Genomic DNA, 27,052 nt, shown 5'->3' on the forward strand with positions numbered 1-27,052 from the left:
ATCAGTCGTGGGTTTCAGTGTGTGCTGCTGCCTTTGACCAGCAGGATGCAGAGGTTGTGTGTAGAGAGCTGGACTGTGGGGCTCCTGTACAGGTGCTGGGAGAAGATGCTTTTGGCAAAGGAGACGCTCAGATGTGGACACAAGAGATTCAGTGCGGAGGAAACGAGTCTCAGATTCAACTCTGTCCAATATCACCATCACATGAAAACAACTGTTCACATGAGCACAACATTGGTTTGCTGTGTACTGGTAAGAGTTTAAAGTAAAACAATGCACATTAATTTCATGTTATTATAACATTTTATATTTACACTAGCTTTTTCTCCTACATTCACAGACATAGTAAATGTGAGGTTGGTTGGTGGTCACAGTCGCTGTGCTGGTAGAGTGGAGGTTCTTCATAGAGGTCAGTGGGGAACAGTGTGTGGTGCTGGTTGGGATTTGGCTGATGCTGCAGTGGTGTGTAGAGAGCTGGACTGTGGAGAACCTGTAGATGCTCTGTTTGGACTTGGATCAAAACCGTTTTGGATGAAAAATGCAATGTGTACTGGCTCAGAGTCTACACTTAAGAAATGTGGATTTATGCAACCAACTGAACCTGATGTGTGTCTTAATAAGAGAGCTCAAGTCATTTGTTCAGGTAAGCTAAAGCTAAAAATCCTGTCTTAATGTACAAAACAATTGCATCAAAAGTAGTCATAATTTCATTTTTTGTTACCATTTTCCACCTTCTTTTTGACAACACAAACTGTTAAATTAACCTGTAATAATCATGGACCTTGTTAAAAATAAACTTTAGAAGATTGTTTTTAATTATACATTTTAATGTAATGCTCTGAACGGATTCATTCATAGATATTGTTGACATGAAAATGTGGGCAGATTTTTACAGTAACTATAACTATACGCCTTTTTCTATATGAGCCATTTTTGTATCTTACTTTCAAGGCCTTTTTGGACTGGAAAAAGTTTTGTTGACATGTATAATATGTTTTCATAGTAAATATCTTTTATTTCAGAAGTTAAAGGAAAATATGATTTCTCATTATATGATCAATGTATTGATTATATGACTGACTCATTATTGAAGTTCTATAACTTCAAATTTTGTTCTTTCCTGTGTTGCTCTTTCAGAAGTCAGGCTGGTTGGAGGTTCTCGCTGCTCTGGGAGGTTAGAGATACTTGATGATCAGTCATGGGTTTCAGTGTGTGCTGCTGCCTTTGACCAGCAGGATGCAGAGGTTGTGTGTAGAGAGCTGGACTGTGGGGCTCCTGTACAGGTGCTGGGAGAAGATGCTTTTGGCAAAGGAGACGCTCAGATGTGGACACAAGAGATTCATTGTAGAGGAAATGAGTCTCAGATTCACCTCTGCCCAGTATCACCATCTCATAAAAACACCAGTTCATATGAAAATGATGTTGGCTTGGTGTGTGCAGGTTTGAGCATTTTTTAAATAAACTGAAATCAAATGTTAATGTTCCCAAAAAACCACACTAAATATTCATTAGTTTTATTATCTTTGTGTGATAGTTTTCCCCTCATTCTTTCCCTTTGTCCATATGTCTTTAATCCCTTTTTATTCATTATATAGACAATATGAGAGTGCGGTTGGTTGGTGGTCACAGTCGCTGTGCTGGTAGAGTGGAGGTTCTTCATAGAGGTCAGTGGAGAACAGTGTGTGATTATTTCTGGGATATGCCTGATGCTGCAGTGGTGTGTAGAGAGCTGGACTGTGGAGAACCTGTAGATGCTGTGGGTGGTGCTCACTTTGGACAAGGATCAGGATCAATCTGGACAAATCGCAGTTTATGTACTGGAACAGAATCTACAGTGAAGAACTGTGGATCAGTAAATTGGGGTGTTTATAAGTGTGATCATACAAAAGATGCAGGAGTCATCTGCTCAGGTAAATGCTCTAAACCCTGACCTATTTTTTAATTCACAGATAAACCACCTGCTGCAAAGGGCTGGTTCACCAAAAAATAAAAATAAAGGGATCGTTTACATTGTGTCTTTTCAAACCTATATGACGTTGTTCTGTGGAGCACAACATTTATTTATTTATTTATTATTTTACTTTCATTATATTGAAAAGAGTACCACAATATTCTGTAAAATTCCCCTTTTATGTTCCATGAAAGAATGTAAGATGAGACTGGATTGACATGAGATTGAGTAGTTTGATTATTTTACTCCTTTCACATTAATAAGTGGTGCTTTGTGGGAGACCAATAATGACAAGAATTACACATAGCTAACAAACAGAACTGGAATGTTTATTATCTCTTGCTACTTCAGGTGTCAGGCTTATTGGAAACTCCAGCTGCTCTGGGAGAATTGAAGTTCTTCATGATCAGTCATGGATGTCAGTGTGTGCTGCTGCCTTTGACCAGCAGGATGCAGAGGTTGTGTGTAGAGAGCTGGACTGTGGGACTCCTGTACAGGTGCTGGGAGAAGATGCTTTTGGAAAAGGAGACCCTCAGATGTGGACACAAGAGATTCAGTGCAGAGGAAATGAGTCTCAGATTCAATTCTGTCCAGCATCCTTACACAAAAACAGCTGTTCATATGATAATTACCAGAGGCTGTTCTGTGCTGGTGAGTCAAAAGAATATGATAGTAATATACCTTTTACTCATAGGGTGCGTCTCAGTCAGCTCACTAGTTCAGTAGTCAGAACACTGACCAGGGCGCCAGCCATTTTAAAGGGTTCAGTCACCCAAAAATAAAATTTCTGTCATTAAGTACTCACCCTCATATCATCCCAAACTCGTAAGACCTTCGTTTGTCCTCAGAACACGAATTAAGCTATTTTTGATGAAATCCAAGGGTATCTGATCCACACATAGGCAGCAATGTCATCGCATCTTTTGATTTCCAGAACGGTATTAAAGACATTGATAAAACAGTCGACGTGACTACAGTAGTTCAACCTTAATGTTATGAAGCGGCGAGAATACTTTTTGTGTGCATAAACAAAACAAAAATAACAATTTTATTCAACAAATTCTTCTGTCCCCTGTCATTCTGCTATGTTATTTCCGTTGCAGATCTTCCATGTTTACATCCGAACGCAGGTGTCATGAGAAATCAAGTCTCTCCATACATTGCGTCTCATTCAGGACCCCGCAGTGATCCCATTGGTTCAGTGGACTTTTAATGGGTAGTATTTTTAGCGCCTGATTAAAATTCCTGCAAAATAACGTCATGTTTTATATCATTTAAAATGTGTTATAATGACTATTAATGTTGTTTAAATTACTTGGTTCATATACAAGTATATAACTGAAGCTATAGGTTGTGAAATCAAGCATTTCTTGTTCTTATTGTTTTTTATTAGTTAGTTTACGTATTAGCATAGCATACATCTACGCGATTACCCTGCTAGCTTAGCTTTATACACTACGCATTTAAACTTACCCTACATGTACGTGTTAAATGTCCAAATATTTCATTTATTATAATAACTGTGTAATATGTTTGTATGTCATTTTTTGTATTATTATTATTATTATTAACACGTCATCTAGGTAATTAAATAATTTAATTATATTACATTACCGCTGTCTGGGGTGACTCGATTTCTCATGACACCGGCTCAATATTGGCCGGCTCCTGCGTCAGCTGCATGCCTCGTGCTGCTCACGTGACTTACGCAAATACTGAGAATAATGAAAATAATGTAGCAGAATGACAAGGGACAGACGAATTTGTTGAATAAAACAGTTATTTTTGTTTTGTTTTTTGCACACAAAAAGTATTCTTGTCGCTTCATAACAAACGAAGGTCTTCATAACAAACGACGAATGAAGGTCTTACGGGTTTACGGGTGATATGAGGGTGAGTACTTAAAGGGGTCATGAACTTATAATGTTAGTATGCTTTTTACATCCAAAATTGTCATAATTTAGAAATAAAAGGCATTTTTCCTACCCTGATTTTATCCCTCTGATTTGAACGCTCTGTTTTAAGGGGCGTGTCTGCTGTAAGACTTCAGTGTAAACGCCCACTGCTGTGATTGGCTAATGTCTTTTCATTTGAAAGAGCTAAGTTACTCTCTCTTTTAGTGCATTTTTTCTATCACAGCTCTCAAGGTTAACTAATCGTGAAAAGTGTTGCATTACATTAGATCTATGGCATTATATTTAGATCGTGGCATGAAAGGTTGCAGAGATGAACACTGTAGCCGATCACAGACATGTTGAGCGCATGAAAGCAGTGATCTCGTCATTGCAACTCAATTTCTGTACACTAATGAATGCTTGCATCGTCACTAAAAGTGCAAACACGATATAATTAAGAGATTCATTGAATAAAATGGGAGTTGGCTCGGTCGGTGTTGCTGAACTAGCCTCCTGGCATCAACGGTGTGAAAGTAATGACAACGATTCAACTGTTATTTGAACTTTGATGAAGAGGAGACAAAAAACCTCTCTGGATGTAATGGGGAAACACGGCAAAGCGATGATAACAGCGGCGGGTAGGCAAAACTGTGCTGTGAATGGGCCAGAGTGGGGAGATTCAGATGAAATTGATAGTGAAGATCATATGGACGTTAGTCAAAAGGTGGAAGAATTAGGGAGAAACGAGGAAACTCATTTGAAAAAGTGGGAACAAAGAAATTTAAAAAGATGACGAATAAATCTGAGGGAAGGAGTGGAACAGGGGTGTGGAACAGGGGTGTGATTTGGGGAATAACTGTTGAGGTTACTATGGATGAAATAAAAGCAAATGTGAAAGGAGGAAAGTTGAAAGATGCACGAAGATTACAGTCCTTTAGAGATGGGATAAAACAAGACAGTGAAAGTGTAATGTTGGAGTTTGAGGATGAAATACTCCCAAACAAAGTAACTTTAGGTTACATGACGTACAATGTGAGGGAATTTGTCCCTAAACCCATGAGATGCTTTTATTGCCAGAGATTTGGGCATACTGCTTCAACGTGTAAAGGAAAAAGAAGGTGTGCTAGATGTGGAGAGGACCATGATTATGAGCAATGCAGGAAAGAGATTCAACCAAAATGTTGTAATTGTGGAGCGAGTCATAGTGTGACATATGGAGGATGCGAAGTAATGAAAAGGCAGGTAGAAATTCAGCAGATCAAAGTGCAAAATAAGATCTCATATGCAGATGTTGTTAAGATGGTGAACGTCAGCCGAGAGAGAGATGAAGAAAATGTAAATGATGGACTGTGTAATAAACAACAGGAACGACCAAAGGAAGGTAAAGCACTGATTGATCTAAAGAAATTAATCATATTCATAGCAGGAGTCATTAATGCTGCAACAGAGTCAAAATCAAAAACTGAAAGGATACAAATAATAGTAAAGGCTGCAGTAAACCATTTGGGTTTTACTGATTTATCATGGGAAGAAGTTGAATTAAGTGCTCAAGCAAGTCAAGAAGCCTCATTTGTTGGCTAATAAAATGGTTCTTGTGTTACAATGGAATGCAAGAAGCTTAGTGGCAAATAGGCAAGAGTTTAAGAATTTTATTGAAAGGTTACCAGTAGCACCTGATGTAGTTTGTATACAAGAAACATGGTTGACACCTAAAATAAATTTTAGAATTTTTAACTATAATGGTGTAAGAAGAGATGGGGAAAAAGGTGTAGGTGGTGGGTGTGCTACCTTTATTAAGAAAAATATACCATTTCAAGTTATTGGTAAAGGAAAGGATGAAGAAAATATTGTAATAGAAATATGGACTAAACAAGGTCAGTTTGTCATCATAAACTATTATAACCCTTGTAAAAGATTAGATATTAATATATTAAGTCAAATTCAGGAAAAGGTTTCTAATCACGTTTTTTGGTGCGGGGATTTTAATGCTTATAGTTCACTATGGGGAGGAGAGAAAACAGATACAAATGGGCAGATAATATAACAATTATTGGAGGATAATAATCTGGTGTGTCTCGATGGAAGAGGTACAAGAATAGATGTACACATGGGTAAAAGTTCAGCACTTGATTTAACAATAGTGTCAAAAGAGGTGGCTGGAATTTGTGAGTGGGAGATATGGGAAGAATCTACAATTGGTAGTGACCACTATCCTGTATTTTTTAAAATATGTGTAGAGACGGATGAGAGGATAGAGGAAAGAGAGGCTAAATGGATATTTAGTAAGGCTAAATGGGGTAAGTTTGAATATTTATGTGAAGTGGAAAGTAGTGAAATAGATCTAAACCAAGACATAGAAGAAATAGATGAAAAATTTAGAGAAGTTGTTTTAAAAGCAGCATATTTATCGATACCCAAAAGCAAAGGGAAAATGAATAAGAAACCAGTTTCTTGGTGGACGGAGGAGTGCAGTAAAATTATTAAAGAAAGAAATAAAGCTTTTAAAATGTTTAAAAGAACTAATAATTTTCAAAGATTAGTGGAGTACAAGAAGACTCAAGCCCAAGTAAAGAAAGTGGTGATAAATGCAAAAAGAAATAGCTGGAGAGAATATTGTAATAAAATAGGCAGAATAACTCCTTTAGGTGAGGTATGGGGAATGATAAGAAAGATGAGGGGAATTAGGAGAGATTGGAAATATACAGTTTTAAAAGCTGGAGAAAGTATAGCAGTATCAAATGAAGAAAAAGTAGAAATATTAGCTAAGACTCTGATAATCTATCAGAGGAAGGTATACGAGGGAGAAATGAAACTAGACATGCTAATTTAGGAGCATTACAGAGACAGGAATGTGCAAAGGATGCTATGGATGCTCCTTTACATTAAAAAAAAAAAATTAGACAAGCTATAAATAAATCTAGATTAACAAAAAGATCAGATCTGTTATATTATGTTAAAGCATCTAGGAATTTTAACTCAAGGTAAACTTTTAGGTTTGTATAATAAAGTATGGGAAGGTGGTAGATTACCTATAAGTTGGAAAGATGCAGTCATTATTCCCATAATAAAACCAGGAAAGGATCCAACAAATCCAGCAAATTACAGGCCAATTGCTCTTAGATCTCATGTTGGGAAAATAATGGAAAGGATGATTGTTGAGAGATTGGCGTTTTATTTAGAAAGTAAAGGACTGTTATCTCCTCATCAGAATGGTTTTAGGAAAGGTCGAGGAACTATGTACCCAGTAGTTTGTTTGGAAACAGAAGTTAAAAAAGCACAAATTAAAAAGGAATCAGTATTGGCAATATTTTTAGACGTAGAAAAAGCGTATGATATGATATGGAAAGAGGGATTGTTGTTTAAGTTAGTTAAAATTGGAATAAAAGGAAGAAATTTTAATTGGATTAAAAAAAAATTATATGAAAGATATATCCAGGTTAAAATTGGAACAACATTGTCCAGTAGATACAGAGTAGAAAATGGGACTCCACAGGGTCAGCCCATTACTTTTTTCTGTTATGATTAATGATGTGTTTTATGAATTAAAATATGATATTGGTAAATCATTGTTTGCTGATGATATTGCTCTTTGGAAAAATGGTAAGAATCTAATATTAATACAGGAGAAGATGCAAGAAGCAATAAGAAAGATTGAAAAATGGTCTTATTCTTGGGGTTTTATTTTTTCTGTAGAAAAGACAAAGATGATGGTTTTTACTAGAAAGAAGGTTAAGGAAGCAAAGATATTGACGTATGGGAGACAAATAGAGCAGGTAAACTCCTTTCGGTTTTTAGGGGTTATATTTGACTCTAAACTGACTTGGAGTGATCATATAAAATCATCTCTACTTTGTGCGATTCAAGTGGAGATGGGTGAATTACCTCTGAATTTAAGATACAAGCAGCTGATGATGAATTATTGTGCAAATTTAAATGGCATAATGGAGTGTTTTTCTCCTACTGTAAAGGCCCTTAGCCCATGTTGGGAAAGTATGAAAGCAAAGGGAGAATGTTTTGTTTTGTCATCAAAAAATATGGCCAAAGAAATGGGATTAGAAGAGCAAAAAGTATTGTCCTACAGTACCTTATCCAATGACACTGCCTTGGATGTTTCCATCACTGTTTTTAGATTTACATATACATGATAAAATAAAAAGAACTAAAGGGAAAGGAAATTGGGCAGATATAGTTGATGAAAGACTGAGAACAATGCATAAGTCTTTTATTGCGATATTTACTGATGGATCAAAAGAACCTAGTAGTGGAAATACTGGCTTTGCTTTTGTTATTCCAGAGCTAAAGATAAATATTAGGGAAAGAACACCTGACCATTTAACAGTGTTTACAATTGAACTGTTAGCTATTTTAAATGCAGTACAATGGGTAGAACATAATAAGCTTAAAATGGTAGTAATATGCTCTGATAGTTTATCAGCATTGGTTTCTTTACAGTTTTTATCATCTCATAACAGACCTGATATTGTGTATGAAATTCTGTACAGACTAAATTATATAGGAATGAGATTTATGTGGATACCAGCACATAGGGGAATTGAGGGGAATGAGGTATCATGAATAATTGAGGTATCATATAGTAAAGCAGAAATTAAAGCAATAATATGCATTAATATAATGAATGTTTGGCAAAAACAATGGGATGAAGGAAGTAAAGGACGTCATTTATACAAGATAAGAAAAGAAGTAGGAAAAAATGAAATCAATAGGAAGAACTTCCAGAGAGCAAACTATAATATCAAGGATGAGGTTAGGACATACTGGGTTAAATAAAATGATGTATTTATTGAAAAAGCACCCTTCAGGTGTGATTGTGGAATAGAAGAAGAGACAGTGGAGCATGTTATTTGTCAATGCATTAAATATAAGACACAAAGAATAAGGTTTAAAGACAAGTTAAAGAAATATGGGGTGAATGAGTTGAATCTTAAGAATATATTAAATGAAGAACAAATTATTAAAGTATTATTTTATTTTTCTGAAAGAAACTGGATTAATTGAAATAATTTAAATGAATTATTTATTACTATTATTATTATTTATAATAATAGTAATATTTATAATAATATTTTTTTTTTATATACTAATCTCTGGCCCACACTCCAGTACAGCAGTCACTGATAAACTCGCGCTGCTTCAACGATTGCAAAGGGAGTGTTCTTTGATCGCTTTCTTTATAATGTAATCACCGTTAAATAACAGATTATTTTTATCCTACTAAGAGAACCAACGCAAGTTGACGTATAGTCACGGGTTTGATTTACTGACACACAGACAAAGAATATCTGACTGTAGATGCACATCCCCTTTCCGCTGATTGAAAAAATCGAAAAACGAAAAATCAAGCCGAAATTGTTTTTCGTTTTGTTTGAAAAAAATGAAAAACGAAAAAGGTGCAGTTTTTTTCATTTTCCGATTTAAATATTAAATCAAAAAACGAATGACCAAAAGATACACGGACCATATATGCTGTTTTGTCTAGATACGTTCAGAAAATCATGAAAAGAAAAGTCCTAGTTTCCACAAAACAATTTCACCTCAGATGGAGAGTACGCCTTCTCACAGTGTCAACTACACCGTTTCAGGATGGTCTGATGTTGTATTCCAAAATAAGAGCTCCCTGTTTTGTCTACATTCAGAAAATCATGAAAAGAAAAGTCCTAGTTTCCACAAAACAGTTTCACCTCAGATGGAGAGTACACCTGTCAGCTACACCGTTTCAAGACATTCTGATGTTGTATTCCAAAATAAGAGCCCCCCAAACTTCATATATACGCTGTTTTGTCTGAACATTCAGAAAATAATAAAAATAAAAGTCCTAGTCCAATTTCACCTCAGATGGACAGTACACCTTCTCACAGTGTCAACTACACAGTTTCAGGACATTCTGATGTTGTATTCCAAAATAAGAGCCCCCCAAACTTCATATATACGCTGTTTTGTCTAAACATTCAGAAAATAATAACAATAAAAGTCCTAGTTTCCACAAACCAATTTCACCTCAGGTGGAGAGTCACCTTCTCATAGTTTCAACTACACTGTTTCAGGATATTCTGATGTCGTATTCCAAATTAAGAGCCCGATATAAGAGCTTTCACACAGGACGCGGTATGCGCTGTGCTTGCCGCTGGGTTCAGCGAAAGTCCTTCAGATACAAAGTGATTTGTGCTACGCTGGCCAGAGCACAGTAGGCGGAGTTTTCCAAACTTGTAGCGGGAGTTCTATACGTCTAATCATTTGATCGTTGTTCCACCTTTCGGTTAGCACAGCAGCAATGTATATGTCCTGTGCTAATTAGCGAGCGATAGCACTAGCCCTGCTTATAAGAAGAAGAAAGAGAGCAGCTCTTGACAGTGTCTGTCATGTCTTCATGACAGCTTTTCTCCCGATGTCTCTATACGACCAGCAAACTTGTATCGTATAGCTCTGGAAATTTCAACACAGACAATAGCTGTTCATCCATTTTGCTTTCCGATTGTTTGGATGCCCCGTTGCTATTGGTCGCACGGGAAATCGTCACAGAGCGCGGCAAAAGTTGAACTATTTTGAGCTTTGACCGCGGCGTGCGCGCAAGCTGCGCTCCGCTGCGTGTGCGCTTTGGTCGACACAGCAACAAACCGTCCTCGCGCGGCGCAAGCCATTGAAATAAATGGGTTTCATAGCGCAGCGCATACCGCGTCCTGTGTGAAAGGGCCTTTAGGCTATCTATTCTATTGCATGTCATGCGCAAATCGGTGGGCGGGGCTAAACAGGCAGTGATGAAGTAGGCATTGATCTTCTTCTGTGGAGGCGGTGCTTGCTGCCCTTTGACGTCATAGATTCCCACTTTGAAAAGCCTGTCGTTTGCTGGGTCTGGTGTCAATAAAAGCTTTTATTGGACTAACAAGAAAGTTTTCAGTTCTGAAACTTACAGGATATTCTTATAGTATGATGACCTCTTATATGTCAAAAGCTCAAGGAAAATTTGATTTCTCAGTTCATCACCCCTTTAATGACAGAAATTTCATTTTTGGTTGAACTAACCCTTTAAGGGCTGTTTCAATCACAAAATCCTTTGAGTGCACTGGAATGTTCGCTCCCTAAAAATCTGACACTGCACTCCCAAAACCAGATGCTCACTTTGTTCCCTTAATGGAATTTCTTAAGTGCAAAACAAATAGCATGAACCAACACAATATCAACACGATATTATCATGAAATGCGATAGAAGATTTGAAAAGTCAAACCATTATTTAATGAAATGTCAGCATAAACATCAGTAGATGGGTAGTGAACGGTTTAGTTAATATTTATAATTACAATTTGGCTAAAATGTTGCATACATATAACAACCATCAAAGTGTATTTCATGACATACTTTAAACAGCATAAACAATGTCAGAAAGATATTGATAACACAGGATGTGTGTTCTTCATAAACACCAGGGGTGACAACACAAGCACCAAGTCATGTCACCAGAAACTGAGTAATCAGTGTCCGAAAGTGTAGTGAGAGAGTGTGCTTTACCAGTGCCTGAATTTGTGTACACAATATACTGATACGTGAACTAGTGTGCTTGTGGAGATGCACCCACAGTCTCTGTCTGTGTTTTTCTGTTACTTAGATAAAAAGAATGTGAGGTTGGTTGGTGGTACCAGTCGCTGTGCTGGTAGAGTGGAGGTTCTTCATAGAGGTCAGTGGGGAACAGTGTGTCATGATGGCTGGGATTTGGCTGATGCTGCAGTGGTGTGTAGAGAGCTGGACTGTGGAGAACCTGTAGATGCTCTAGGTGATGCTCATTTTGGACCAGGATCAGGACCAATCTGGATGTATATTGTGTTATGTACTGGATCAGAGTCTACACTGAAGAACTGTGGGTTATTAGGATGGAGCAAACATGCATGTACTCACAACTATGATGCCGGTGTCATCTGTTCGGGTAAGTAATTTAACTGATTGACCAAGAATTTGTGTTGACATAAAGAATATTTTGTTTGTAAAACTGTTAATGTTTGTATGGTTATTGTATTTAACTATCAAGCATTTGTTTTTGTCTGTGCTCTGTCATTCATGTAATATGAACAGGTCATAAAGCTTCCAGACTCGTTAATGGATCTCACCTCTGCTCTGGGAGGTTAGAGATTCTTGATGATCAGACGTGGGTTTCAGTGTGTGCTGCTGCCTTTGACCAGCAGGATGCAGAGGTTGTGTGTAGAGAGCTGGACTGTGGAGCTCCTGTACAGGTGCTGGGAGAAGATGATTTTGGCAAAGGAGACGCTCAGATGTGGACACAAGAGATTCAGTGTAGAGGAAATGAATCACATATTTCATTCTGCTCAATATCATCACACAAACACAGCTGCACCAGTGACAACATTGTGGGACTGATCTGTTCAGGTGAATTATAAATATTCAATGTCTCTTCATTTGTATTTGATACAGTATATATTCAACTGCATTATACTTTATTTTAACTTCTCTGCCTTATCCAGGGTACACTGATCTCAGACTGGTAAACGGTTCAGACTCTTGTTCTGGAAGAGTTGAGCTTCGGTTCCTCAATGAATGGGGCACAGTGTGTGATGCATGCTGGGATATGAGAGCTGCCAGTGTCCTCTGTAGACAGCTGAATTGTGGGATTGCTGTGTCTGTTGTGGGATCAGACTGGTTTGGAGAGGGAAGTGGTGAAATCTGGGCTGATGTGTTTGATTGTGACGGGAATGAAACTAAACTCTCAGAATGTTCCATCTCTTCATGGAGTCGAGCTGAATGTTCTCATAGACGAGATGTTGGAGTCATCTGCTCTGGTGAGGGGATTTTATTGAAAAAAAAAAAAAAATAATGCATAAATTAACTTGCAATAATGCCACATCTTTCACTCAGGTTCCTCTCTGGCTGTTCATGATGGTCTGGTGCGGTTGTCTGGAGAGAGACAGTGTGAGGGGGAGGTGGAAGTTTCCATCCATCAGGTCTGGAGGAGAGTTCTGCTGGACTCCTGGAGTCTCACTGAATCCTCTGTGGTCTGCAGACAGCTGGGCTGTGGCTCTGTGCTGAACTTCTCCGGCTCCTCTTCATCCAGTCCTGAACACAGTCATGAGTGTGTGACGGGCTTCCAGTGCTCTGGGAGTGAAGCTCATCTGGGGAACTGCAGCTCTCCACAAACTCTCAACTGCAGCTCCACACAACAGCTGTCAATCACCTGCCTTGGTGAGAAGAGCAACATCTGGGCAGATTCTTCAGTTGTTAGTGATCACTGATGTGTTTTTCTTTCTCTGAATATCAGGTCACGGGTCCATCAGGCTGGTGGGTTCTGGGGGAGACTGTGCAGGGAGGCTGGAGGTTTTTCACAGCGGCTCATGGGGGACAGTGTGTGATGACTCCTGGGATATTAAAGATGCCCATGTGGTGTGCAGACAGCTGCAGTGTGGAGTGGCCGTCAGTAACCAGCAGGTACCAGCCTGGTTTGGTCCTGGTTCTGGACCCATATGGCTGGATGAGGTGGAGTGTGAGGGGAATGAGACGTCCCTGTGGAGCTGCTCTTCTCCAGGCTGGGGAAAACATGACTGTCAACACAAGGAGGATGTAGGAGTCGTGTGCTCAGGTAAATAGTACTCAGTTGTGAAAAATTAGTATTCAGTAATATTTAAAAACTAAATTTTATCTTTTAAAAAATATTTTTAATTTAATCTTTTTGGTTTATTTCAGTCAATCTTATATGTAACATCCAGTGGTTGAAATGAATTGGATGAGAGCTGATATACCATTCATGTTTCCATCTAGAGTTTAAAGAGATCAGGTTAACTGAGGGCTGTGAAGGGAATGTGGAGGTTTTCTACAATGGATCCTGGGGTAATGTGTGCTGGAACCAGATGGACAGAGACACAGTGAGTCTGATCTGTCAAGAGCTGAACTGTGGAAGATCTGGTGCTTTTTCCAGTTCTATACCAAGCCTGGAATCAGGTCTTAACTGGCTGGATGAAGTGAAATGTCGACCACATGATTCAAATGTGTGGCAGTGTCCCTCTTTACCCTGGGGACAGAATGACTGTGGTGAAAATGAAGTGGCTAAAATCACCTGCATGGGTAAGACTGATGTATTGTCCTTCTCTAAAAATACAACAGTAATTTGTTAACGTTACAGAGCATATAAACTATATATATATATATATATATATATATATATATATGTGTGTGTGTATATATATAAACCCGATTCCAAAAAAGTTGGGACACTGTACAAATTGTGAATAAAAAAGGAATGCAATGATGTGGAAGTTTCAAATTTCAATATTTTATTCAGAATACAACACAGATGACATATCAAATGTTTAAACTGAGAAAATGTATAATTTTAAGGTAAAAATAAGTTGATTTTAAATTTCATGGCATCAACACATCTCAAAAAAGTTGGGACAAGGCCATGTTTACCACTGTGTGGCATCCCCTCTTCTTTTTATAACAGTCTGCAAACGTCTGGGGACTGAGGAGACAAGTTGCTCAAGTTTAGGAATAGGAATGTTGTCCCATTCTTGTCTAATACAGGCTTCTAGTTGCTCAACTGTCTTAGGTCTTCTTTGTCACATCTTCCTCTTTATGATGCGCCAAATGTTTTCTATGGGTGAAAGATCTGGACTGCAGGCTGGCGATTTCAGTACCCGGATCCTTCTTCTAAGCAGCCATGATGTTGTAATTGATGCAGTATGTGGTCTGGCATTGTCATGTTGGAAAATGCAAGGTCTTCCCTGAAAGAGACGACATCTGGATGGGAGCATATGTTGTTCTAGAACTTGGATATACCTTTCAGCATTGATGGTGCCTTTCCAGATGTGTAAGCTGCCCATGCCACACGCACTCATGCAACCCCATACCATCAGAGATGCAGGCTTCTGAGCTGAGTGCTGATAACAACTTGGGTTGTCCTTGTCCTCTTTAGTCCGGATGACATGGCGTCCCAGTTTTCCAAAAAGAACTTTAAATTTTGATTCTTCTGACCACAGAACAGTTTTCCACTTTGCCACAGTCCATTTTAAATGAGCCTTGGCCCAGAGAAAATGCCTGCACTTCTGGATCATGTTTAGATATGGCTTCTTTTTTGACCTATAGAGTTTTAGCCAGCAACTGCGAACGGCGAAGTATTCCTGAGCCCATGTTGTGATTTCCATTACAGTAGCATTCCTGTATGTGATGCAGTGCCGTCTAAGGGCCCGAAGATCACGGGCATCCAGTATGGTTTTCAGGCCTTGACCCTTATGCACAGAGATTGTTCCAGATTCTCTGAATCTTTGGATGATATTATGCACTGTAGATGATGATAACTTCAAACTCTTTGCAATTTTTCTCTGAGAAACTCCTTTCTGATATTGCTCCACTATTTTTCGCCGCAGCATTGGGGGAATTGGTGATCCTCTGCCCATCTTGACTTCTGAGAGACACTGCCACTCTGAGAGGCTCTTTTTATACCCAATCATGTTGCCAATTGACATAATAAGTTGCAAATTGGTCCTCCAGCTGTTTCTTATATGTACATTTAACTTTTCCGGCCTCTTATTGCTACCTGTCCCAACTTTTTTGGAATGTGTAACTCTCATGAAATCCAAAATGAGCCAATATTTAGCATGACTTTTCAAAATGTCTCACTTTCAACATTTGATATGTTATCTATATTCTATTGTGAATAAAATATAAGTTTATGAGATTTGTAAATTATTGCATTCCTTTTTTATTCACAATTTGTACAGTGTCCCAACTTTTTTTGGAATCGAGTTTGTGTGTATATATATATATATATATATATATAATATTATAATTAGGGCTGTCAAATTTAACGCATTAACTCATGCGATTAATTTTTTTTCAGTTTAACGTGTTTAAAATATTTAACGCAGCATCCATTTTTTTCCATCTAGCATTGCATTATATGAATGCATTATTATTCATGCAAATGCTTTTAAACCATTCAAGCACGACAAAAGAGAGCTCAGTGCGGTACTGGCACCGGCCGCATTGAGTTCTCTTTCACACTTAAACGAACAAAAACACAAAATTATGCCAAAATGCCTAATAAACCGGCTGATGTCTGTCATTAATGTTAATCAAAGAACAAAAGAAAAAGAGAAAATAACTCACTGCTCTTGACTGAATAACTTTTATAGCTTTAATAAGGATTAATCTATATTTAATTTGTAATTTATGCAGTGAAAACTGTGAAGTGTTTGATAACTTTTTCATTTCTGTATATTTCCTGCCCGTTAGATCAGATGTTTAAAATATACTGTCTATGTTGTTTCTACATTAATTTGGAGATGAAATGTGACATTATTACAATATAAAAATACATATTAAAAACTTTAATGTTAAATGCGATTAATCATGATTAATTACAAAAAAGGTTTTTTTTTTTTTTTTTGTTTGTTTTTTTTTTTTTAATTGATTGACAGCACTAAATATAATATTGAATTAACTTGTGATTACAGAACAGGAGAGTCATGAGTCCCCTAGAAGCTATTTGTCATGCTCCACATCTCCACATCAGAGACAGTGTTCAGGTAAGTTCATTTGATGTAGAAGAACATAAAAAACATAACAGCCATTTGCAGTGATGGGAATAACGGAGTTATAAATAAACGGTGTTACTAACGGCGTTACTTTTTTCAGTAACGAGTAATCAAACAAATTACTTTTCCCCCGTTACAATGTCGTTACCGTTACTGACAATAAAATGCGGCGTTACTATAATTGAGCTCGCTGAAGCGGTAATTTTTTTTATCTGAGTAGGCTCTCTCTTAGCCATAGGACCTGCAAAGTTTTTTCTCTGGTGTCTGTGTGTGTGTTGGGTGGGACACATAGGCTAACTGATGATGATTGGTGTGTGACTAGAGATGACATAACTGCAAAGCGTTTTGTTGTAAAGAAATAGTACAGGTTAGTCATACACAAATATAATTTTAATCTGATAACGATGCTCTGTGTGTGTGTCTGTGTCAGAACATGCGAGCGGAGTGCGAGCTCAAACCAGATACCCTTCGTGACATGCTGGATCGAAAATATGTGAAATTAGTTTTTTCTGTTCGACTAGTAGTTGTTCATTTAAGCCATTAGTTGACTAATCACATTTATATTCATTTAATTTCAGAGAGAATAAACCATAATAATGAGCGTTTACGTAATATATACATGTATAGGCTATACCCTATAGCACTCAAGCGCACGCATAAAGCTTGCCATAAAGAACCGGCAAAAATAATGATTATGAATGTGACAAAAAACAGCAAGGAGACATTTTAATTGCTTATTAATGAACTAATGTTTTCTGAATCAGTGTCGGCTGCAAATATGAGGTTGACATTGCTGACTCTCGTCATCTACGCATAGTGGACTCGCATTTCATTCGGATTACATAATCAGAGAGTATCCTATTTCTTTTCGTTTTGAATTATTTCGTTTAAAGTAGACATTTCAAGCTTTATATAGATATATTTATCATGTCTGTGAGGCAAGCAGCCTATACGCTGAGTTTCGGTTCATTTAGCCTATAAGACGCGCTCCAGTTCACGTTCATCGCGCCGGCGTCTCCATGTCATGATTATATTGTCTGCTATATTTGCTTCTTACTCATTAAATCCAGGCAATTGGTTGATTAAACATTGATTAAAATTAAGATACAATTTTTACAAAACGAAATTCACTTTATAGAAAGGCTTTCTACAAAACAAAACTTAATGAAGTGGTCAAAATCATGTCTGACCCGCTGCATGTCTCCCGATATATTGCGCATCATATGATGTATCCTCTTATCTTACTCATGCTGTTCACTTTTCATTATCAAATAGATGAAATTAAAAAAAACAAAAACAAAAACAAAAACATTATAATAGACCTATTTAAACATAAATATGAAACTAAATACGTTTTCTTTAATGGCTACCAACACGTATAGTACAGAGCAATTTCATGTCGTGAGGAAGAGCGGATCATAAGTCACGAGTCGGATCAAGCATAATTTATTTTTAGACTTATTTGTTGGCCAGTTGTGGTCTGTGCAATAAATATTAAAAGTTCTAAACCATCTATTGTGTTTTATTGTTCCACTAGTAATGATAATATTTGCAGTAATATATTGAATTTGATAGGTGTCTGTCACATCGTCCCATAGCAACATTAAAATAGTGTAGATTGGTGTACAATGTTTTATAATAATATATATTATTATATATATATAATAATATATATTATTATATATACTGTAGTTGTTGCTGTTCTGACAGAACTCTGTTGGCCAATAATTTGTCTTCTTGACTGTGATTTAGAGCATGTTCCTCTCAGACTGAGTGGAGGGGAGGGCCGGTGCTCTGGGAGGCTGGAGGTGTATCATAACGCTGTGTGGGGCTCAGTCTGTGATGATCTGTGGGACATCAGCGATGCTCAGGTGGTCTGCAGGCAGCTGGGTTGTGGAGCAGTACTGAGGGCTGATGGGAATTCAGCCTTTGGTGCTGGTGAAGGTGTTGTGTGGCTGAACAGAGTCGAGTGCAGAGGGAATGAGATTCACCTGTGGGACTGTCCTCTCTCCCTGAAGAACCACACTGACTGCTCCCACAAAGAGCACGCTGGACTCACCTGTGCAGGTCACAGCAAAACACTGAGCAATATTAGTCATTTTTACATACTTTTAGTGATGATAATAATACTTGTGTATTCAAGACAATCATGATTTTGAATGTGTTTGTGTCTGTTTTGCCAGATTTGTCAGTGTCCACTACTCCTGCCACAACAACATCATCTTCTCCTCCAGTTTCTCAGACAGTGAGCTCAACATCAGTCACTCGTCCACAAACTCCTCCAGCAGCGTCTCTCTCTGTGCTTGTGATTGTACTGGGAGTTGTGCTCTTACTGCTCTTAGTGCCACTGCTTATACTGATTCAGCAGAACAGAGTGATGAGGAGAGGTAGGAGAGATCCAGAGACTGTCATATTGTGTCTTATTCAGTGTGTGATCAGTCATGTGTTGTGAACTGACAGCAGGTTTGTCTGTCTACACTCACAGCTCTCTCTAAGAGGAGACACAGGAGCACGACTGAGGCCGTTTATGAGGAGATTCATCACAGACCCACTAACAGACACAGTCTCTTCACTCAGAGGGGTGAGTAAGTGTCATAGTGTATGATTTGTGGAGATCAACAGGGTAATCAGTTTATTCAGAGGGTGAGTGGAGTAAATCACACAGGTCCATTTGTACCTTGTGTCACTTGTAGTAAATTATATGATCCAAATGATATGGGGATTTTGGCTGATTTGTGATTGTGAACATGTCTGATGGTTCTACTCCATAATAGGAAGTGTCCTTTCTACCGAACAGCATTCTGGGTATGAAGATGCTGATGAGCTTCTTTCAGGTTAGATGACTGAAGTAGAACTTACTACATACAGAAAAGTATGTGTGTTAAATAATGAAAAACATTCACTGTCAAGTTATTTTAGAAGAGTATAAATTATATAAATCATTCAGCACATAATTCAGATAAGGTTTTATTATTATTATTATTAATAACAACAATAATAATAATGTGTATGTATGTATTTTCTTTTTCAAAAGCAAAATCTGCAGTAGGAATGAAGACTGACTACTATGATGATGTCACCACCACTGAAGGACCAACAGGTCAGTGAGTTTGTTAACTGATCACAGAAATTCACTTAATAGAATCACCTATTTGGCCTGTGAATTAGTTTCTGCAGACCTGCCAACATGTACGCATTTTGCGTAGCGGGTACGCATTTTGACCTCAAAGTACGCTGGTACGATTTGTCACTCTATACTACGCAAAAACCTGGCTCTGTGCACACGTAGTTCTCAAATCCAGCAAAAGAAAGAGTTCGACCAATCATAGCGCTTGGTTCATTTCCCCAAATAGCAAGAGGCGATGATTGACAAATGCGTACGGCCTATCAATAAAAAGAGACTGCAAATCGACAGCAACACAAAATCCCGCTCGATCCCCCTTCCACTCCCGCCGTCTGACAGTGACTGAATTCTCAAGCGAGGACAGTACAGTAGTCATGGTACTTCTAACTCCTTAAGGTAAACGGGTATACAATGATCAAGTAATGTTGAACAACAAATCTAAATACAATTGAAATCGCTATATGGCTTAGTGATTATGAAAATGCTGTGATGTGTGACTGACTGACAAGCGTGACTGACTGACAAGAAACAGACGTTTATTTATTATCAGTGTTCAGAAACGTAGCCTACATGTGTTGCGTTATTGTGTTAATACTAACTAAAGTACCTTATTATGTTACATAGCCTACTTATTTTGTATGAAAACTAGCACATTAGTTACTTATGCATTTAAAATTGCCGTTGTCTCAGTGCTGCGCGAGCTCTCGCTCATACACAAACGCGTGCGCACACAGAGAGAGGGAAGATAATTGTAAAATGAAAATGGCTGTGCTTGGTTTAAAATTTGTTCTTGCTTGTGTTATTTTTCTGTCAGAAAACATTTTGAATTATCCATCCGTGTTTTTAAGATTCGTTAAATGACGGACGCTTTAGTTAACACAACCCCTCGTTACAGTATATGTCGGACTAACTTCCTCTTGATATTCTCGATACGTTTTGCTCTTATTGCTCCTTTCTATTCATTGTCAACTGTTTTCTATAAATATGTTTGTATTGGCTAACCTTTATTCAGCGAATGTTTGTCTTGTTTATGATGTGCAATGATCAAATTAAAAGACAGCACGTTACAAATAGAAACCTTTTTTTTCTGTGGGATTTAGTATCATATTTTGATATTGGAATAATAAATTAAGTATTTTAAATGAATCACATGTAAACTCAATGTTTTTACTGTTTTCTAAGGGTTTCTTAATTTTAGTTTTCATTACAAAACCTGTATAAACGACTCGACTGTCAGGTTAGTCGTAGTATGTAAATATAGCCTACTTGAAATTGCAAACAAAAAAATTATTTTAGTCCATATTAAATAACTGAATGCGATTCACTTGTGGTTGTCAGTTTGTATAAGCACACATTATGCAATGCAATATTAATCATGAATTAAAAAAAAATGCTTTTGAGCAGGTGTAGTGAAATTTTTGAATTGGGTCAAAATTAAAAAAACTAACAGTCAAAATTAGATTTATGAAGGTAGGTGTGTGTGTGTGTGTGTGTGTGTGTGTGTGTGTGTGTGTGTGTGTGTGTGTTTTGTGTATTGTATTCTCAAAAAAACAAAAAAAAACAAACCCCCATGTCCCGTCCCACCACACTGGTACTCCAAAAAAAAATTCCAAGGTTGGTAGGTCTGGTTTCTGTTTATTCTCTTTTCCTGTTAAATAATTTAGTAGAGCAACAAAACACACCAGAGAATTATGATGATGTAATCAATGCTGAACGGAGACATCATGCTACAGGTTTATTTCTTTTAATTATTTTTAATTATTTCGACAGGTTTTAACTGTGTATATATATATGCATTTAATTATACATATGTACAGTTTCAAAATCCAAAATTTTGTCCATTAATGGATGCATTTAATTTTTTCATTATTTTGTTGTAGATGACTTAGCAGAAAACTATGATGATGTCGTCACTGTACGGCAGTTCTCCAATGATAAAAAAGGTGTGGGTTTCACATTATACACTTTCACTTTAGAACAGGGTTTTTGTCTTATTTTTCATCAAATTATAGTAGCATATAAAGTATGAAGACTTTTTTTTCATGTAATTAATACTAGACACATTTATATCAGAGGGCGATCAGGAGGAGTATGATGATGTGAAGAATGTCGGGGAATATATGAGTGACATGTTTGATATGTTATTGACACATTTTTTACAGAGTAATTTTGGTTTAGCCTTTATAATAGCTTTATATTATCAATTTATCTTGTTCTATCAGCTTCTGTTGTCACAATAGATCATTTAAATGGACTGAAAACATTGTGTTCATTATAATGTTCATTATAATACTTTTTAAAGCATGTTGATACATGAATTTGCTCTTGTTTTCTAATAACAGACTATGATGATGTGGAGGAAGATCCAGGAACACATGGAAGGGCTGTATAACTCAAACCACACACACCGCCTCAAATCAAAGTGTTTAAGTGGTCTGAAAAGTGTTTAAGATCATCCTGTATACTGTATGTTTTACCTGCAGTCCAGCAATGTTTTATGTTGCACTTTGTATTGAAATCTTCTAATTCAGCTACAATTTCTGAAGAAAAAAAATGCATTGCTTTAAACATGTTTGAATTGTTTTCCAGATGTTTTTGCAGATCATGCTTCTTCTTTTTTTTTTTTTTTTTTTTTTTTTTTTTGCTTTACATTTCTATCATGTCGCCTTAGAAATTTTAGAGAACAAAAAAACAACAATTTAACAATTTAGTTCTTTACTTTTAAGCCACCACAACCATAGCCTTTAATATTTCACAGTACCTTCAACTTATAAAAAATCCTTTTAAATGTAGACCCACTGCTGGTGGACTTTTATATTTTGCTAAAAATTGTTGGAATTTACTTTGGGAAATACGTTTACAAACAGCAGCTGTGAGAAATTATCAGAAAAGCATGTTCACTTTATGTTCTGCAGAAGGAGTTTCTGACTGTCAGAAACACGTGACATGCACTCTGAGCTGAAACCTTCAGTGTTTATAACAGAGCTTTTTAAAATGGAGACTCTGTTTGTTTCATGCATTAGTTTTAGATTTGCTTCCAATTTAATTGTTGTTTTGAAATGATGTCCATGTTTTCTATTAAAGAGTTAAAATCAGACTGACAATGTGCGTGGAAATGTGATTTTGAGGGGGAAATTGGGAAGGCTGAAACAATTTTTTTTTTTTTGTTGTTTTTTTGCACATAAGAAACAAAAGTTCAATACATTTCTGCAAAACAATATTTCGTTATTCACAGATTGTTCACATATTGTCCTTTATGTCTCTCTTTCTTAGCATATTATTAACACCCAGTGCTGCTTAAGCCAGGGTCATTGTCAGTGTTTGTCATCTCTTCTCTGCAGGTGTCAGACTTTGTGTTTCTCACATTCACTCTCATGACAGCTGGTGACTTTGTCAGCACTTTAAAAGGGACCTATTATGCAAAATTCCCTTGTTTGAACATAAATGTGTTTTGGCAGTGTGTGTACACAACCATCCTTTAATGATAAAAATCCACCCACTCCTTTTTTTTTGAATCCCCATAAATCATAAACAGTGTCTCAGAACAAGCCCTGGCCATGACTGTTGACGGACACTGCTGCATTAGCATAGACCCCGCCCTGATCGAGTTATACACAGTCCACCGTTGTCTTGACGTCGGAGCAGCTGTAGCGACAAGAATGTCTCATAAGCTATTGAGGTGTTTTGTTTTTGGATGTAAGAGTGAACATTAGTGATGGGAGAAACAAATCATTTTGAAACTTTGAATCAATTTAGGCAATTGATTCGCAAAATGATTCACTGTTTTGAAGCATTCAAAGCGCCACATGCTGGTCAGAACAATGTAAATGCAGTGAAAACTCAGCTCAAACATCCATTAAATCAGCTTTTACAAGACAACTGCAAATGTTTTGTTGAAAGCGTAATCTATTAAATGCAATTAGCAAATTATCTAACACCATTAAGTATGAAGCGTCTGTATAATATGTGTTATTTTATTAAATCGTAAGGCTTGTTTTGTTTGTTTAATGGAGAGCTTGATTAATTAGAACAGTAAGAGATTTTAACTACAACTTTTCGTTTTATTATACAAATGTATAAAACTGATCTGAGATCAGGTAAAAACCATACAGACACTATTGCTTTAACAGAGAGCATGGCCCGTAATGGCAAACCATTGACATTTCAAAACAGTTGTGACATAACAAAGCCTTGTTTACTGAAATCACATGGCTTTGGCAGTATGAGCTCTGAACCACTGATTCTAAACAAATAATTCGCAAAGGTTTTGAAGCCTCACGAAGCGCATTTCAAAAGCGCCCATCACTGAACATAGCAGTCTTCATTTACTCGCGACATCTGAGCCGTTCTGACATAGAACCCAGAAGCCTGAACTGTCTATATAACTGTTACATCCACGCCTGTCCCGAACTCCGTTTCTCAGTATCCTCCCTGTTCATCACCTGTTTGCACTTCCCTCATCAGCTTCCCGCCTTTCCTGGATCCCCGGCACCTGTTCCTCGTCATCAGCACGCCCTTTAAGTTGGACTCACTCCCTGCACTCCCTGTCCGTTCTTATTGTTAGTTTATATGTGTGTATGGTTCTCTGTTTCCTTTGTGATAATAAATACCCTGTTTATTGAAGTCCGTAAACGCCTCGTCTCTACCGCAACCTACACCTTGTAACAGAAGAACGGACCCAACCGCTGGACTTCAGCAAACAAAATGGGTATCTTCCTCGTTCCATTGCCCTCGGAGAACTGCCAGCGCCTGCCTCCCAGCAAGGAGCTCACTTCAGCGTTGGATCGTCTTTGGGGATTTCAGCAGGACGGTCGCCCGCTGGAGAGGTACAGTGGGTACAGAAAGTATTCAGACCCCCTTAAATTTTTCACTCTTTGTTATATTGCAGCCATTTGCTAAAATCATTTAAGTTAATTTTTTTTTCCTCATTAATGTACACACAGCACCCCATATTGACAGAAAAACACAGAATTGTTGACATTTTTGCAGATTTATTAAAAAAGAAAAACTGAAATATCACATGGTCCTAAGTATTCAGACCCTTTGCTGTGACACTCATATATTTAACTCAGGTGCTGTCCATTTCTTCTGATCATCCTTGAGATGGTTCTACACCTTCATTTGAGTCCAGCTGTGTTTGATTATACTGATTGGACTTGATTAGGAAAGCCACACACCTGTCTATATAAGACCTTACAGCTCACAGTGCATGTCAGAGCAAATGAGAATCATGAGGTCAAAGGAACTGCCTGAAGAGCTCAGAGACAGAATTGTGGCAAGGCACAGATCTGGCCAAGGTTACAAAAAAATTTCTGCTGCACTTAAGGTTCCTAAGAGCACAGTGGCCTCCATAATCCTTAAATGGAAGACATTTGGGACGACCAGAACCCTTCCTAAAGTTGGCCGTCCGGCCAAACTGAGCTATCGGGGGAGAAGAGCCTTGGTGAGAGAGGTAAAGAAGAACCCAAAGATCACTGTGGCTGAGCTCCAGAGATGCAGTCGGGAGATGGGAGAAAGTTGTAGAAAGTCAACCATCACTGCAGCTCTCCACCAGTCGGGGCTTTATGGCAGAGTGGCCCGACGGAAGCCTCTCCTCAGTGCAAGACACATGAAAGCCCGCATGGAGTTTGCTAAGATGGTGAGAAATAAGATTCTCTGGTCTGATGAGACCAAGATAGAACTTTTTGGCCTTAATTCCAAGTGGTATGTGTGGAGAAAACCAGGCACTGCTCATCACCTGTCCAATACAGTCCCAACAGTGAAGCATGGTGGTGGCAGCATCATGCTGTGGGGGTGTTTTTCAGCTGCAGGGACAGGACGACTGGTTGCAATCGAGGGAAAGATGAATGCGGCCAAGTACAGGGATATCCTGGACGAAAACCTTCTCCAGAGTGCTCAGGATCTCAGACTGGGCCAAAGGTTTACCTTCCAACAAGACAATGACCCTAAGCACACAGCTAAAATAACGAAGAAGTGGCTTCACAACAACTCCGTGACTGTTCTTGAATGGCCCAGCCAGAGCCCTGACTTAAACCCAATTGAGCATCTCTGGAGAGACCTAAAAATGGCTGTCCACCAACGTTTACCATCCAACCTGACAGAACTGGACAGGATCTGCAAGGAGGAATGGTAGAGGATCCCCAAATCCAGGTGTGAAAACTTGTTGCATCTTTCCCAAAAAGACTCATGGCTGTATTAGATCAAAAGGGTGCTTCTACTAAATACTGAGCAAAGGGTCTGAATACTTAGGACCATGTGATATTTCGGTTTTTCTTTTTTAATAAATCTGCAAAAATGTCAACAATTCTGTGTTTTTCTGTCAATATGGGGTGCTGTGTGTACATTAATGAGGAAAAAAAATGAACTTAAATGATTTTAGCAAATGGCTGCAATATAACAAAGAGTGAAACATTTAAGGGGGTCTGAATACTTTCCGTACCCACTGTATGTGGAGGAATTTTCTGAGCTTGCTTACTTGGTGAACTGGCCGGATGCCCCACTTAACGCTTGTTTTCTGGCGGGTCTGGACGAGGACACGATTCGCTTTAGTGAACCTGCATGTTTTTTTTTCCCTAGTCGAAACTATTAATCTGATTCTCTTTCTGAATGGTTCTGATTTTGAAGTTGAAGAGGTTCAAAAGGAATCGTGTTTTCCTCGTCCAGTCCCCGCAGAAATACAAGCGGCCTGGCCAGTTCGCCAACCGCCAGTTTCCCCCACATACCCCTCCAGTAGGTATTCCCCTGGTGTCCTGCCTGACAAAAAGCCCAAGCCACCCAAAGAGAAGTCCACCGCTAGGCCCAGTCGGCCAAAAAATAAGGCCGCAAGCAGCCCCAGTCTCCAGCGAATACTGCCACCGAGCAGCCCAAGTCTCCAGAAAATTCTGCCTCCGAGCAGCCCAAGTCTCCAGTGAATTCTGTCTCCGAGCAGCCCAAGTCTTTTGGATGGAGCCAGTAGCTCCAGCCTTCGACGAGCCCGCTCCAGCCTTCCTCGAGCCCGCTCCAGCCTTCCACGAGCCCGCTCCAGCCTTCCTCGAGCCCGTTCCAGCCTTCCACGAGCCCGCTCCGGCTTCCCACGAGCCAGCTTCGGCTTCCCACGAGCCCGCTTCGCTATGTACCCGTGGGTGGGGAACATGTGGGTGGGTGGTACACATGTGGGTGGGGCTCAGGATCCGCCATGGCCGCCCACGGCCCCTGACCCGCCAAGGCATCCCGAGGCCCCTGACCTACCAAGGCATCCCGAGGCCCCTGACCCACCAAGGCATCCTGAGGCCAGTGACCCGCCAAGGCATCCCGAGGCCCCTGACCCGCCATGACGGCCCATGCTCCTAGACTCGCCCTGGAGACCTCCGCACCCGTCTGCACCTCCCCCCGCACCTACGTGAAGGTTCTCTGTTTCCTTTGTGATAATAAATACCCTGTTTATTGAAGTCCGTAAACGCCTCGTCTCTACCGCAACCTGTAACAATAACTTAAACAGCGTAGGAGACTGACAGGGAAGAGATGAAAATGTTGAAAAAAAGTCATTATTTTTGTTTA

At 38.6% G+C, this 27,052-nt stretch overlaps 2 protein-coding genes across 2 annotated transcripts in view; both read left to right on the top strand.

Annotated features, from left to right (window-relative positions):
* LOC127511429 (scavenger receptor cysteine-rich type 1 protein M130-like) overlaps window positions 1-27,052 on the top strand; it is a 264,217-nt gene that overhangs the window by 191,585 nt on the left and 45,580 nt on the right. Inside the window, exon 14 of the mRNA XM_051892237.1 lies at window positions 21,409-21,459. The gene's annotated coding sequence lies outside the window, so the exon portion shown is untranslated. The remainder of the gene's footprint in view (window positions 1-21,408; window positions 21,460-27,052) is intronic.
* Window positions 1-27,052, top strand: part of LOC127510414 (deleted in malignant brain tumors 1 protein-like) — a 121,985-nt gene that overhangs the window by 52,535 nt on the left and 42,398 nt on the right. The window contains exons 3-4 of the mRNA XM_051889917.1: window positions 1,135-1,171; window positions 11,973-12,081. Of these exons, the coding sequence (XP_051745877.1) occupies window positions 1,135-1,171; window positions 11,973-12,081 (146 nt within the window). The remainder of the gene's footprint in view (window positions 1-1,134; window positions 1,172-11,972; window positions 12,082-27,052) is intronic.

This window comes from Ctenopharyngodon idella, chromosome 4 (assembly GCF_019924925.1).
Source record: "Ctenopharyngodon idella isolate HZGC_01 chromosome 4, HZGC01, whole genome shotgun sequence".
Lineage (NCBI taxonomy): Eukaryota > Metazoa > Chordata > Actinopteri > Cypriniformes > Xenocyprididae > Ctenopharyngodon > Ctenopharyngodon idella.